The sequence below is a fragment of the Morone saxatilis genome, unplaced genomic scaffold, assembly GCF_004916995.1.
Source record: "Morone saxatilis isolate NCDOM2014 unplaced genomic scaffold, NCSU_SB_2.0 Contig15, whole genome shotgun sequence".
Taxonomy (NCBI): domain Eukaryota; kingdom Metazoa; phylum Chordata; class Actinopteri; family Moronidae; genus Morone; species Morone saxatilis.
This window is the reverse complement of record NW_023339707.1, coordinates 5,678,806-5,690,956: the sequence shown is the minus strand read 5'-3', so window position 1 is coordinate 5,690,956 and position 12,151 is coordinate 5,678,806. Positions and strand designations below refer to the sequence as shown.

Genomic DNA, 12,151 nt, shown 5'->3' with positions numbered 1-12,151 from the left:
CACACACGCATGCATGCACAGATACACATGCATACATATCACAAACTCACTTGCAGACTTATCTGAACTCCATGACTGCATGTAAACGTGCACTGGCATATATGAACACACACAATCTCCAACCACACACACATCTGGGCTGCTGCTGGTGCCGTGGCGGCAGGGCATCAGGTAAAGCCAGCATGGCACTGACAGCTCCCTGTCCCTAATGAAGCATTAATAAACTACAGCACAAAACAGTGGATCAGAGAGCAGCAAAGCTCCCCACCTGCCTAGCTGTCTGCTGGCTGCCAGGGGGAGAGATGAGAGGGGGAGAGGATCACTGTAATCCCCCATCCTCCAAAACCCCTCTGCCCCACTTTTCAGGGAGACATCACCCCTCATCACCTGCTCTTCAGTGTCATGCTGAAGGTTCTGTGCTTTTCATGAGTCTGATGTCAATACTCAATGAAAGAGACCTTGCATAATTAAACTACCGTACATTTCCTTCATTGTAATGCATTTCTATTGAAAATACATGCATTAAAAACACTTAGAGATAAATATGGCAGAGTGGTTGACACAAAAGATTCACCACAGCTTTGATTTAAAATGTTCTTCAAAAGTTCTTTACATTGGCAGCTCAAACAGAGTTGAGAAAGTCACTTAAATGTCGAATGGCAGTGTGTAACATTTCTGAGGATCTATATAATATTTATAGGTATGTTTTCATTAGTGTATTGTCACCTGAAAATAAGAAGTTTTGGTACCTTAGAATGAGATGTTTTTATTTACAAAAGGAACGGGTCCTCTTTCACGGAGTATTACACCGCCATGTTTCTACAGTAGCCTAGAATAAACAAACAGAATACTGACTCTGTTTTTCGCAAGACTGTGGCCACCGTAGTTTCTCCTACATGCTTAGAAGGGGACAGTGAGACAAGGGGTATTCAGTTGGTTGCTATCTGCAATCTCATTGCTAGATGCCTGCAAAGTGGTCCTTTAATTTTAAATCTTGCATGTCCACTTGTTTGTGAATGAGGGAGATTGACGGTCTTGAAAATTAAGTGTTTTTGCAAGTTTATTTTCTCAAAAGCTCTTAACTGTAAAGACTTTAAGCTGTAGCTAGCTAGCGTATGTGTGGAGCGTACCAGTCCTGACTTTGTTACACAGCTGAGCCTGATCTACAAAATCACCAGGCACTCCAATTCTTTTAATAATTTTCCCTCCAGGCCCCTCTGCTTTTCTTTGAGTCTCTTCTTCCTCTTTGTACATTCATGAACTGTAGTCATAAATCTTCCAAATAGGCACAGACTCTTTGTGAAATTGTGTCTCTTCTTATCCACTTCGCATTGACTCTATATGCTGTCACGCTACCTTCAGTCTGAATACACCATAAAGATGATGTTCATGCGTTGCTCTTGATGTGTGAAGGTGTGTTTCCAGAAATCGCTGCAGCACATGAATTCACAATTAGGCCCGCAGGTAGTCCAGTCACAATGCCCCGACTGGCAGACAATGCCGGCCCTCTGATTCAAATGAAGTGAACCTGCTGAGTGTAGATATTCCAGGAGGTGTGTCTATTCAAACGCTGCATGCCTGCGATTAGGAGAATTGGAGCGATTGTTCTGTCAAATCCAGGTCCAACTGTGATGGACTGACAGGAATGAGTCCAAAGTACCGCAGTAGTAACTGGATTTTAGAATATGCAATCTTAATAAACATGTAAATAAACATTTTAAACATAATGGATTCTTTTAATTGGGCCCCAGAATGCCTGCTGGTCTTTGGGGTGTCCTCTCCTTCCCTCACCATAAGCCGGAGATGTCATCTCTCTCTCTCTGTTTGTGCTGATATGCCGTTGCTTCGGTGTCACTTTGTGTCTTTATCTGTCAGTCTATCTGTATCCTTATCTGCCTTTTTTTCTCATTATCCTTGCAGTCTAAACCTCACTGAGCTTCACTCCAGCAAGAGAGACTGATCTAATTGGCAGCGAGGATCATTGTAATTTAGCGAAGCCAGCTCTGCTGACTTTTTCAGCTCCTCGCTTTCTCCTCTTTTCTTGTGGCACCTTTCTCATGATAATAATGAGAAAATATAAGCGAGAACTCCCTGAAGTTTGCTGTGGTGAGCGTGTTTTTTTTTTCCTTTTTTATTCATGTGGGCTTGTTACACCGATCACATTCGCCCAGGCAATTTGCCTGCTTGTCTGAGTCTGAGAATGGAGGCTTATCTGCACTAACGCCCCATCGAGGCTGCGCTTCGTATCCAAATCGGCCCCTGTTAGCATTCAAATGAAGAGGCCCCACCTCCCCTTCCTATTCTACCTAGCTCTCGTGCCCCTTACAATCGCCCGCACCCCTCTTTGCCTGTCAACACGCCAGCTTCGCTCGGAGGAAAAGAGCGTTGGGGTAGAGAGAGAGAGAAAGCCCGGGCTGTTATTTAATGAGATCAAGAAGCGCAGGGGTGCTGTTTGCTGTCACAAAGCAAACAGGGGCTCCTCTCTGCAGGTGAGGAGAATCACTGGGCTTCTTCCTCATCTTCCTTTTCTTCCTCGGTAGCTGTGACTGCCGCCTCCACCTTAACAACCACCATTTTAAGGAAACCGTAAAGCGCTCTGACAAGGTGCTTCTTCTTTACATTGGAAGCATATTTCCTCCTCCTCCCAACGGCAGGTGCATCAAAACAGTATGGCTGTGAAGGTTATTTCTACCAGTATGGCATGCTTCATAACAAGAGCCCAAACTAAAAGTTCAAATTGTGTATTGGGTGTAGCGTGTGTGTAATTGCGGCTGCTGTGATTTAACATGACCTTTTACCTGGTCTGGCAGATACAACAAGCACATTACCTCGGTGCTGTTTCCCACAGGTCATCAGTGTCTCATTGTTCAAATGATTACACTGAAATTAGAGGCCAAGTGTCACAATCGCTATCTTGTCCGCATTGGTTGCCATTAAGCCACCATCAATGGCTCACAATGACTTATGATTTCAGTGACACATTCCATCTGTCTCCCTGAGTTAGAGATTTCATTTAGTATTTTATTTTGAAGTTACTTTTGAGGTGTCTCTGCCACAAATCAGGTCTAGAGTCAGTTTTAAAGTTGCTGCTGTAAGACAGAACAAATATAAAATGTGTGGGGGGGAGGGGAGTGTTCGTTAACGAGTCTTGCGCACCAAACCTCAAAAGGACCTGACAGGAGAGAGTGGGAAAAAAACAGAGGGGGGGGGGGATATGTGTCATGAAAATGAGGAAAGCAAGGTGGGGGATATCCTTTGATCAAGAGCACTCCTCATAGCACTCTTGTCTCCTTACACATCCATAATATATCTCTGCACACATTGCAGTCTCTCTTAACAAGGCAGTGCCATACCGTCCTAAAGGAGGGGATTGAATTTTGAAAAAAGCCAAGCCTGGAACACACTCCTTTATTGTCTTTTCTTCAATAGAATGATAAGAGGTGAAATAAAACACTAAACAAAATGCACAGCAAAGAATTTGAGATTCAATATATGTACCCCCCCCCCTTCAAATCAAATGTATTCATGTTGGTTGTAACAAAAGAGGGGATAATATCAGACATGGGTAAATATTTATTCTAAAAGTGGCAGGCTTAGGAAATGAGAGGACTGCCGACGCTCTGCTTCTCTCGAGGGAGAGCATGTTTGTCCATGACAGTCATAAATATGTATCATGCAGCGAGATGACAGCGATTGTAATCTGATGGCCGCCTTTTGTCGAGCATATGAAACCCCAAGAAAAGCCCCAACTGTGGCAAACAGGCGAAATTAAAAGTTCTCCTATCATTGGAATGAGTCACTCAGCAACAAGTGGCATGCTGTTTAATTAGGGTGGAAAATAAGTCCTCGGGGGGGGGGGGGACCTCGCTACCTTTTTCCCTCCTTCCTCTCAGTCTCATTTGCAGAAAGGTAAATATTCAGAGGGTCGCTTTTCAGCCGCGGCGATTAAAGCATGCTCAAGCATAGCAATAGAGAATGTGTTTTGAATGCAAAGCCTCCGAATCAATTCATGCTGCGCTGCGAAATGAATCGCAACTTGTTTGTACGAGTAGACAGCTATGGCAGTGCGTCCTCACCCAGGGGTGTCAAGTAGTTCTTCAAACCCAGAATAACTGCGCTCAGCTTCCAAAAGTACACCAGCAGGCACTTAAATGAGTTGGCCTGTCATCCATGATGCTCTCCAGTGTACAGTAGCAGTGAGTGTCCTGGAGTACAGCTGGTTGACAGGTGTATTCTTCAACGTAAGAACCCCTCTGCTTTTGACTAAACCTTGTTTTCATGTCTGTCCATTGCCTGCAGCTCTGAAGGACCCCTGCACTGAGGTGACCTGCAGCTACGGCAGCACCTGTGTCCAGTCGTCAGATGGCTTGTCAGCTAAATGCATGTGCCCCCTGGGCTGCGAGGGCAAGCCCGAGCAGACAGTGTGCGGCAGTGATGGAAAGGACTACCGCAACGAGTGTGAGCTCCATCAGCACGCCTGCAATAACCAGAAGAACATACGAGTGCAATACCAAGGGCACTGCGGTGAGCTCTGTCCTCATGCTTTCTTTGGGATTATTTTTTTTCATTGATCAGTTAATTTAGTCTATTGATCTATTGATTTAGTCTAGTAAGAAATTACCTTCTTTTAATTTGTTTGTATGAGATGTTAAATTTATAATCACATAAGGGGGAAAGCAGAAAACCCTCACATTTGAACTTTGGAACCAACACATAGGCATTAGGCATTTTGGCTTAAATGTAAGCACTCTACTTTTCTTTTTCTATGTTCTATGCTCATATCCTTTCCTCTTTTCTTCACTTCACTCTGTTTACTACCTCTGGCTTTTGTTGTTTCTACTTCACAAACCCCACTTACTTACGGCACGCCTCTGCCAATTCTCATTTTTCATTCAGCTTGCTTTGCTTCACACAGGTACTCCTGCGGTGCGAGTTTTCTCTAAGTAGGTCTTCTGCGTTGTCGTTTTCGACGGGCCCAACTTTTTTCACTCATCCTTGTTACCATCAGGCGATGGTTGTTTACTCCCAAGGCACTCAACTTTGAGTTTTGTCTTTCTTTTTTTTGGGGGGGGGGGAAGAAACAGCAGACACAAACTCTGTCTCTTAGCAGCCGAAGCCTCCAGGAGACAGAGCGGGGTGGTGGGCAACGAGAGATGGATGTGCAGGTCCGCCGGCGGAAGGCTGATCGTATAAATCCAGCCTGAGCCGGCCAAAGTGACCTCAGCTGCCCTGTCCTCCCGGAGGGGGGGGCATGCTCAGGGAACCAGTCGCCCCTGATGGTCCACTAAATCTTCCGACAGCCATTCATATAAAGCCTTGGCTATTTCAAGTTGCTAGCCATAGCCAGACAAATGCAGTTGATTTATCCGCACTGCTAGTTTTTGCAGCAAACAGGCCATTCTTTTTGTAATTACCCTACTTGCTCAGCTAGAGGAAAGCATGGATCCTGGAAGCTGTTCTTCTCAGTTAATGGGAGGTAATGGTCTTTCTCTCAGATAATGGTCTGGCTGGCGGGTAAGCACTGCGTTATGCAGAGACACTGCGTGCATTACGATAAAACCCCTGTTTGCTTGGTCGCTAGTCTCTGCAAGCCTTTGCATTGTGCTGATAGAAAACAATCTGAGGCCCGGCCAGAGCTGGCCGTGGTCACTCCGCCTCCCAGCCCTCTGTAGCCAAAGCGCTCTGTCCCTTTTTATGTCCCTGCATTGTCTCTCTTTGTATCCCTGCCAGAGGTCTTTGGAAACCATTTCCCCTTATTCTCTCTTTCTCATTCTGTTTCTCTTCCTCCCTACTCCTTTCCCGATGACAGGGTGTTTCATCCTTGGTGTGTTTTGAATGACTCACCGACCGTCAGCTTGGCAGTGATTTGATATGTCACGGTTCTACATAAATCCTTTGTCTTCCCACATGCTGAAAGCGTGGCGAGCAGGATAAAGCCCAGGCTCCTGTTTCAAGGAGTAACACCCCTGGTCCCACACATCCACAAACCAATTCCATTATGATCACGGACTGATACGGCCCAGCGTGCCAGACCGACGCTCCCCTGGAAGGAGGGAGGTGCCAGGGAGCAAATCAAACCAACGGTCTCTTCATCCATTTCCTTGTCTTCTCTTCACATCCAAGGTCCCACTCGGAGCTGCTCTCAGCTGCCGGGTCACTGATAATATCTGTGGAGCAGCAATGATGGAGGATCATGTCTCCTCTTCCCTTTCTTAGTTCCCTCTGTTCTCCTCCCTTCTCTTCTCTTCTCTTCTCTCTGAATTTATTAGACAAATATTGTCAAACAAACAGTTAATGCATTCAACCTAAACAGAGATTATTTGGCCTAAAAAAATATCACAGGCATATTGTTGTTTACTGCTGTTTAATTTAAAAACAGGCTAACCAAAGCTCTAACAGGAACTTTACTGGAGTGCCAGTTCCGAGGAAATGAAGCCAGCACACATAGTATCGTAGTAGTTATGTTTTTGATGTGTTTTTTCTTGTGCCAAGGTATAGCTGTTTGGCTTTCCACAGAGGTCCAAAAAGATGCACAGAGATGGTTTCAATTCCACAGGGTCTAATTAACATAAAACTGACTTTTTTATTATTTATTTTAGTTATTTAGTTATTTTACATACCAATTGTACTACATACTGCTCTGTACTGCACTACATATTTCTGAATGTCTCCACAGACCCGTGTAAAGACAGTGAGAACAGTCTGAACACGTTGTGCCGGGTTGAGGCTCTCACCCGCCAGCCCCTCCTCTTTAACCGGCCGGAGTCGTGCCCCCAAGATAATGAGCCTCTGTGTGCCAGCGACGGCCAATCCTACTCCAGCGAGTGTGTCATGATGTCAACGGGCAGGCAGAAAGGCATCAAGCTAAGGAAGATCCATGCAGGGCGTTGCAGAAGGCTGGGTAAGGGCAATTATGCTGTGCTTTGTGCACAATATTTAAGACAAGTAGCCTTTTTTGTCATTTGACCCCCCTGCTCTACTGTTAATCAACTCCTTAATGATGTTATTTTATTTTTTTCCTGACTTACCTTTGTTGTTGTAGCTGTGTCTTTTCTGTTCCATGGCCAGCTTCAACTTGATAGCCCCAGCCAGCTCAATACTGACCATAACCTAATAGCAGATAGGTACCCCAAGAACTGCCCTAGATGTAATCTTTTACCACCTGCCATTCCACCTGCAGAACACTAGTACTAGAACTGTTCATGGGGTGCTAGTACTATGAAAATGACATTAATATATGAACATGTTATGTGTGTAACAACAGATGAAACTTACTGTGGTCATTTTCAAACAGATTGCCCTGTTATAAAAATAATTTAGATCCAATGCTCTGGGGAGTACACAACTGAAACCTTCTAAGTATAGTGTCCTGCTTCTTTCAGAGCAGTTAGGCACTGCAACAGTGCAATGCATTTTTCAAAACTTTGTGTCCAAATTAATCACAAGGGCCTACTTAACAAAAATAGTCCAATGATTTAATTATGGCAAACCACCCCCAAAGGTTGGGATGGGTTTTAAAGAGAGTGACCCAAACACAGTCACAAAATGTCTGCATCACATTGTCAAATATGCACATATTCACATATTTCAGCCAATTTCTTCTTCAAATTTGAACATGTGTAGGTGAACTAACATTAGAACTCAACTGTATTCCACTTTATGGCACAGAGATAAATGACTCTGAGGTCTCGGGGTCTGTACTGTATCCATGCCAGCAGTAGCCTCCTCCAGCCTGATAAGAGCCTCCAGGGCTGTTATCTGTGCTATTAGAACAGAGGGTTTAAGCCTTAGTCAACAAAGAGCTGTCAGCTTTTACTGTATGTCTGATAGCCATCGGAGGAAATCCAATTTTCCCGCTGTGTTGTCAGCGGGGGCTTCGCAAAACCACAACTGTGTCGGTTTACGGCAGTGATGTGCGGAGACCCCTACCCATTTACTAAGACCCCTGACAAGGCCAAAGACAAGAATAGATCACCGCAGGACTCCCTTTGGTATACTCAACAATGAAGGCTGATACACACTTCTCTGACACACCCTGGTTCTCCCGTTTGCTCTGCTTGACAGGCTGATGGGGGAGTGTGAGGGCTTAAAATTGCGCAAATCCCAAGCTAAGTAGCGTTGTGTGTTTGTGTTTGTGTGTGAGTATGTGTGGGCCATCGTGTGCAAGTGGATGAACTATTTTTTTCTCTTTTTCCCCCTTTTCTGCTCTGCCTTTTTCAAATGAAAGAATAATTCAATTTGAAACAGAGATCCATGAAATCATATCCCTAAGCAAATTACAAATTGGTATCTAATGAAAATGGCCATTTCGACTTGTAACCATGACATTGCACATCCTTGTAGCCCTCTCACTCAGATACAGCGGCGATGTAATTAAGTGTGGCATGACAGGCTTTTAAAGAAAAGAGAAGAAGCAATTGAATTGCTGTACAAATTTGATCCACTGATCAGGAATGAAATAAATTTGAAGCCTAGTGAGCGCCTCCAGAACAGAGGCCTGCTTCAAATTGGATTTTCTCACTTCAATGGCAAATTTGCCATTTCACATTACCAGTATTTCTTTCTTTTTTCTTAATTTCCGCAGTAGATTTCTGCTTAGCGAGTCAAAATGTAATGAATATAATAGTTTAGACTTTAACTTGACCCCAATATTAAATTCTTGAGTTTGAGTTCCCAATTTTATTAAAGTTATTGGGGAACTTTATTATTAAAGTTAGATGGGAGTACGGCAAACCTGATCTCCAGTCAGTTCTCATGGGTTACATCAGCAAAGAGCTTGTATTAACAGTCAATCATAATATTATTAAGTGTCACTTCATAGAGTGTGTTACCATGGATATGATTGTAATAAGATTAATAAGTTAGGGGGAATGTAAGAAAAACAATTTTGAACTAAAATAGAAATAATGGTATACTTAAGCTACTACATTTTAATAAATTCTAATATTTCCATCATCCAGTCGCCTGTGTGGTGACAGCAACAATTTCTGTCACAATAGTAAATTATTCTCCCAGCTTCAGAGAATTCACCCAAAGTTCAGAAAAAAACAAGAACGTTAAAAACAAACAAATTAATTTTTTTTTTCGACAGAAGTGCTTTAAAGGCAAGAAATAAAATAATGAACACTCAAAATAAACAGAAACTAATAAACACTCTTAAATGTTACTCATACTGTCTTGTATGACGAGTTTTGTATCCATGCACCTGCAAACTGTTATTTCTTGGCTTGAATTGGCTTTAAATTGCATTTATCTAATCTTACATTCACTTACTTTTACTGTATTTGTCATTTTATTTTGTATTGTTGTAAACCTGCCCTCAGATTCTTCACAGAATGACGACTAACTGTTTTAATACTCAATTAACGAAGGTATTTTCATTTCTAATGTGATCTTATAGCAATTTCATGTATTTCTGGAAAAGGCTTAACCTCTGCTGCTAAAAGAAAAGCTTTTACACGCACTACCAGTGACATCAGTCCACCCTAACAAGTAATTACTGTTTGGATGAAAACTGATTTATTTCCTCATGGCTGGACCAGCAGTGTCACACAGCAGGAAGAACAATCAGTTCAACACTTTGCTAGCTTGAAATGTTGTTTTTTACGCCTTCTGGGTACTTCTGTTGTCCTTTCCTCTATGGTGATCAGTCTGCCACACTGTTATAAAATTGGCAGCTGAAAACTGCTCTAAAAAGCCTTATCAGTGTCTATACAGATGGGTGACAAATTAAAGCAAAATCCTGAAGAATTGAGTGGAGAAATAGAACGAATGCAGAGGCCACTGGGTACAGGAGGTTACTGGGTTAGGGCTAGGAAAACTCCGAATAGTACTAGGCAGGAATTCATAGATCCTAAAGTAATTTTGTTTCTGCCCACCTCCCTCTCTTCCAGAGGACTGTAAGGAGGACTGTCTCTTCAATGCTGTGTGTCTAGTGGAACAGCTGAGCGCCCGCTGCTCCTGCGATCCCATCGAGTGCGACGGCACCTACAAGCCCTTGTGCGGCAAGGATGGCCACACCTACCCCAACGACTGTGTTAGACGCAAGACAGAGTGCCTGAGCAGGACCCTCATTCTCATCAAGCACCCAGGGCCCTGTGGTGAGTGGAGCTGAAGGATGGGAAAGAGGGGTAATGGCTCCTTTGGGGTTTTTACAGGGACTAATGCTATTTCTTATCAATCCCTCTCTTCTTCTGTGTCTTTCTTTGCTTATTTAATGATGCCCATGCAGTGTGTTCTTTCTTCTGTGTGTATGTCTGCAGTTGAAACCCTACTGAGAAGTGTCTGAAATGGTTTGGTGATGCTCTCCGAAGGGGGGGTGGGGGGTTTCAAACCGACAGGACGTGTGTGCCTTCCTTATAAAAACCGTGCCTTCACTCCTCCACCCGTTCACATCCATCTCCTCATCCCTGTCACGCTTCATCCCTCCATCTCAAACACACCCCCAAAACCAAAACGCCACCTTCATGTTTCATTCATCCGCTCTCTGTCTTCTTCTCCTTCACTAGTGCCAGTCTTCCACTTCGGTGACTTTTTGTCGTTTTCTCCTCCTCTGTCTTTGTCTGTTTGTCTTGTGTCCTGCTTTTTTCTTGTATAAAAAAAAGCTATTCTTTCTTGTTTCAGTGCGTCGGTCAGTCTGTCTGTCTGTCTTTGTCCAATGTGGCTGTCCTCCTGGCTGTCTGGCTGCAGGTGGAAAAGTGGGGTCACCCAGTGGGCGACCTCATCAGGCGGATTCTGAGGGGTGAAGCCCTTCCCCTCGTTCCGAAAGGACCTAACAGGAGGGGGTCTTGTACTGCTGTCTTTTTCCTTTCGCTCCTACTGTCTCTGTGTGTCTCCTTATGTCATTAATGTCCTTTCCTTCTGTTTATCCTGCAAAGATGTGATCCATGAGGTTGGAGAAGTCTTCCTCTAACCCCTGCTCCCTATTTTTCATTTCCTGTCTAACTAAAAGAAAAGCTTCTCCTCTACCTACCTACCTAACCGCTGCTCACCTTTGACTCCTTTCGCTCTGCATGCAATAGTGCATGCCGGCTCCTAACATCACTGCTTCCCAAACAATCCCTCTCTCCATCATCAGGACTATCTCATAAAAGCTGCCCGACGAATGCACAAAGCTCAGTGAGCATAAAAGCTGCACTAGAGTGCGTCTGCATTTTATTGAATCCTTTGGAATGCTTTATACTCGATCCTTTTAGGTTTACCCTTGAAAAACTGAAAGTAACTAAAGTTGAGAATAAGTTAAAGATGAGGTAAGATCTTGAACCACCTTTGTTAACTAAGAATGTAGGTAGTCAAATAGTGCTCACTACATGGAACTATAATTTGATAATGAAATGAGTACATAGGAAAGGTTTTGCGTACATTTTTCACCAGCTTCGTTTTCGAGATATTGCAGAACCAGATATAGAAACAATAAGGTGATAAGCTCAAATCACTGGTATGAAATGTGTCATAATCAAGCTGGAAGATCTGAAACCCTAAAATTTACATAACCCTATCAGCAAGTTAATTTCATCACTACTGTAACTCCAATATTCCCCTAAATATCACATAGTTGCCATGCGCAGATGATAAAAAAAAACAAATTATTTGAACATTATGAAAGATTATCACTGAATGTTATCCGGGGTTTTGCAGAAAACCAAAGGTCCAGTATCTACGTTTTGTCTGGTGAAACTAAGAAGCCTGCCACCTGCAAGCATTGCAGATTGCTCTTTGTTAATAAAATGAGGAGAAACAAAAGATTCATTAAGAGATGTGTCAGCCTTTGAGTTTAGCTAATCTGGCCATTTTTTACAATTTAAACCAAACTGGAAGCGACTATTGGTACGTATCCAACCATAAGCAGCTTGGACAGCTGTATTGATTTGACAGAAATAATAAAACATGAAGACCAGTTTTCAGAAATGTCTGCTTTGCCCTTGGCCCCCAAATTAAAACAAATCATATTTTCTCCACACAAACGCATTGAACTCCAATTTTTGTCAAAAGTAAAATTTTAACAGATGCCCCTTTAAACTCGTCATCCACTAGTATCCTAACAATCAATTTTTGTCTCTGATCTCTGAGAGTGCCTCTCTAGCAATTTTTAAAGATGATTTAAACATCCCATCTTCAGTAAATCTTCTCCTGAATTAGAAGCATTTTTCCT

At 43.2% G+C, this 12,151-nt stretch overlaps 1 protein-coding gene across 1 annotated transcript in view; it reads left to right on the top strand.

Moving 5' to 3' along the window:
- agrn (agrin) overlaps positions 1–12,151 on the top strand; it is a 247,613-nt gene that overhangs the window by 158,853 nt on the left and 76,609 nt on the right. Inside the window, exons 5-7 of the mRNA XM_035656665.1 lie at positions 4,300–4,524; positions 6,677–6,901; positions 9,894–10,100. Coding sequence (XP_035512558.1) covers positions 4,300–4,524; positions 6,677–6,901; positions 9,894–10,100 — 657 coding nt within the window. The remainder of the gene's footprint in view (positions 1–4,299; positions 4,525–6,676; positions 6,902–9,893; positions 10,101–12,151) is intronic.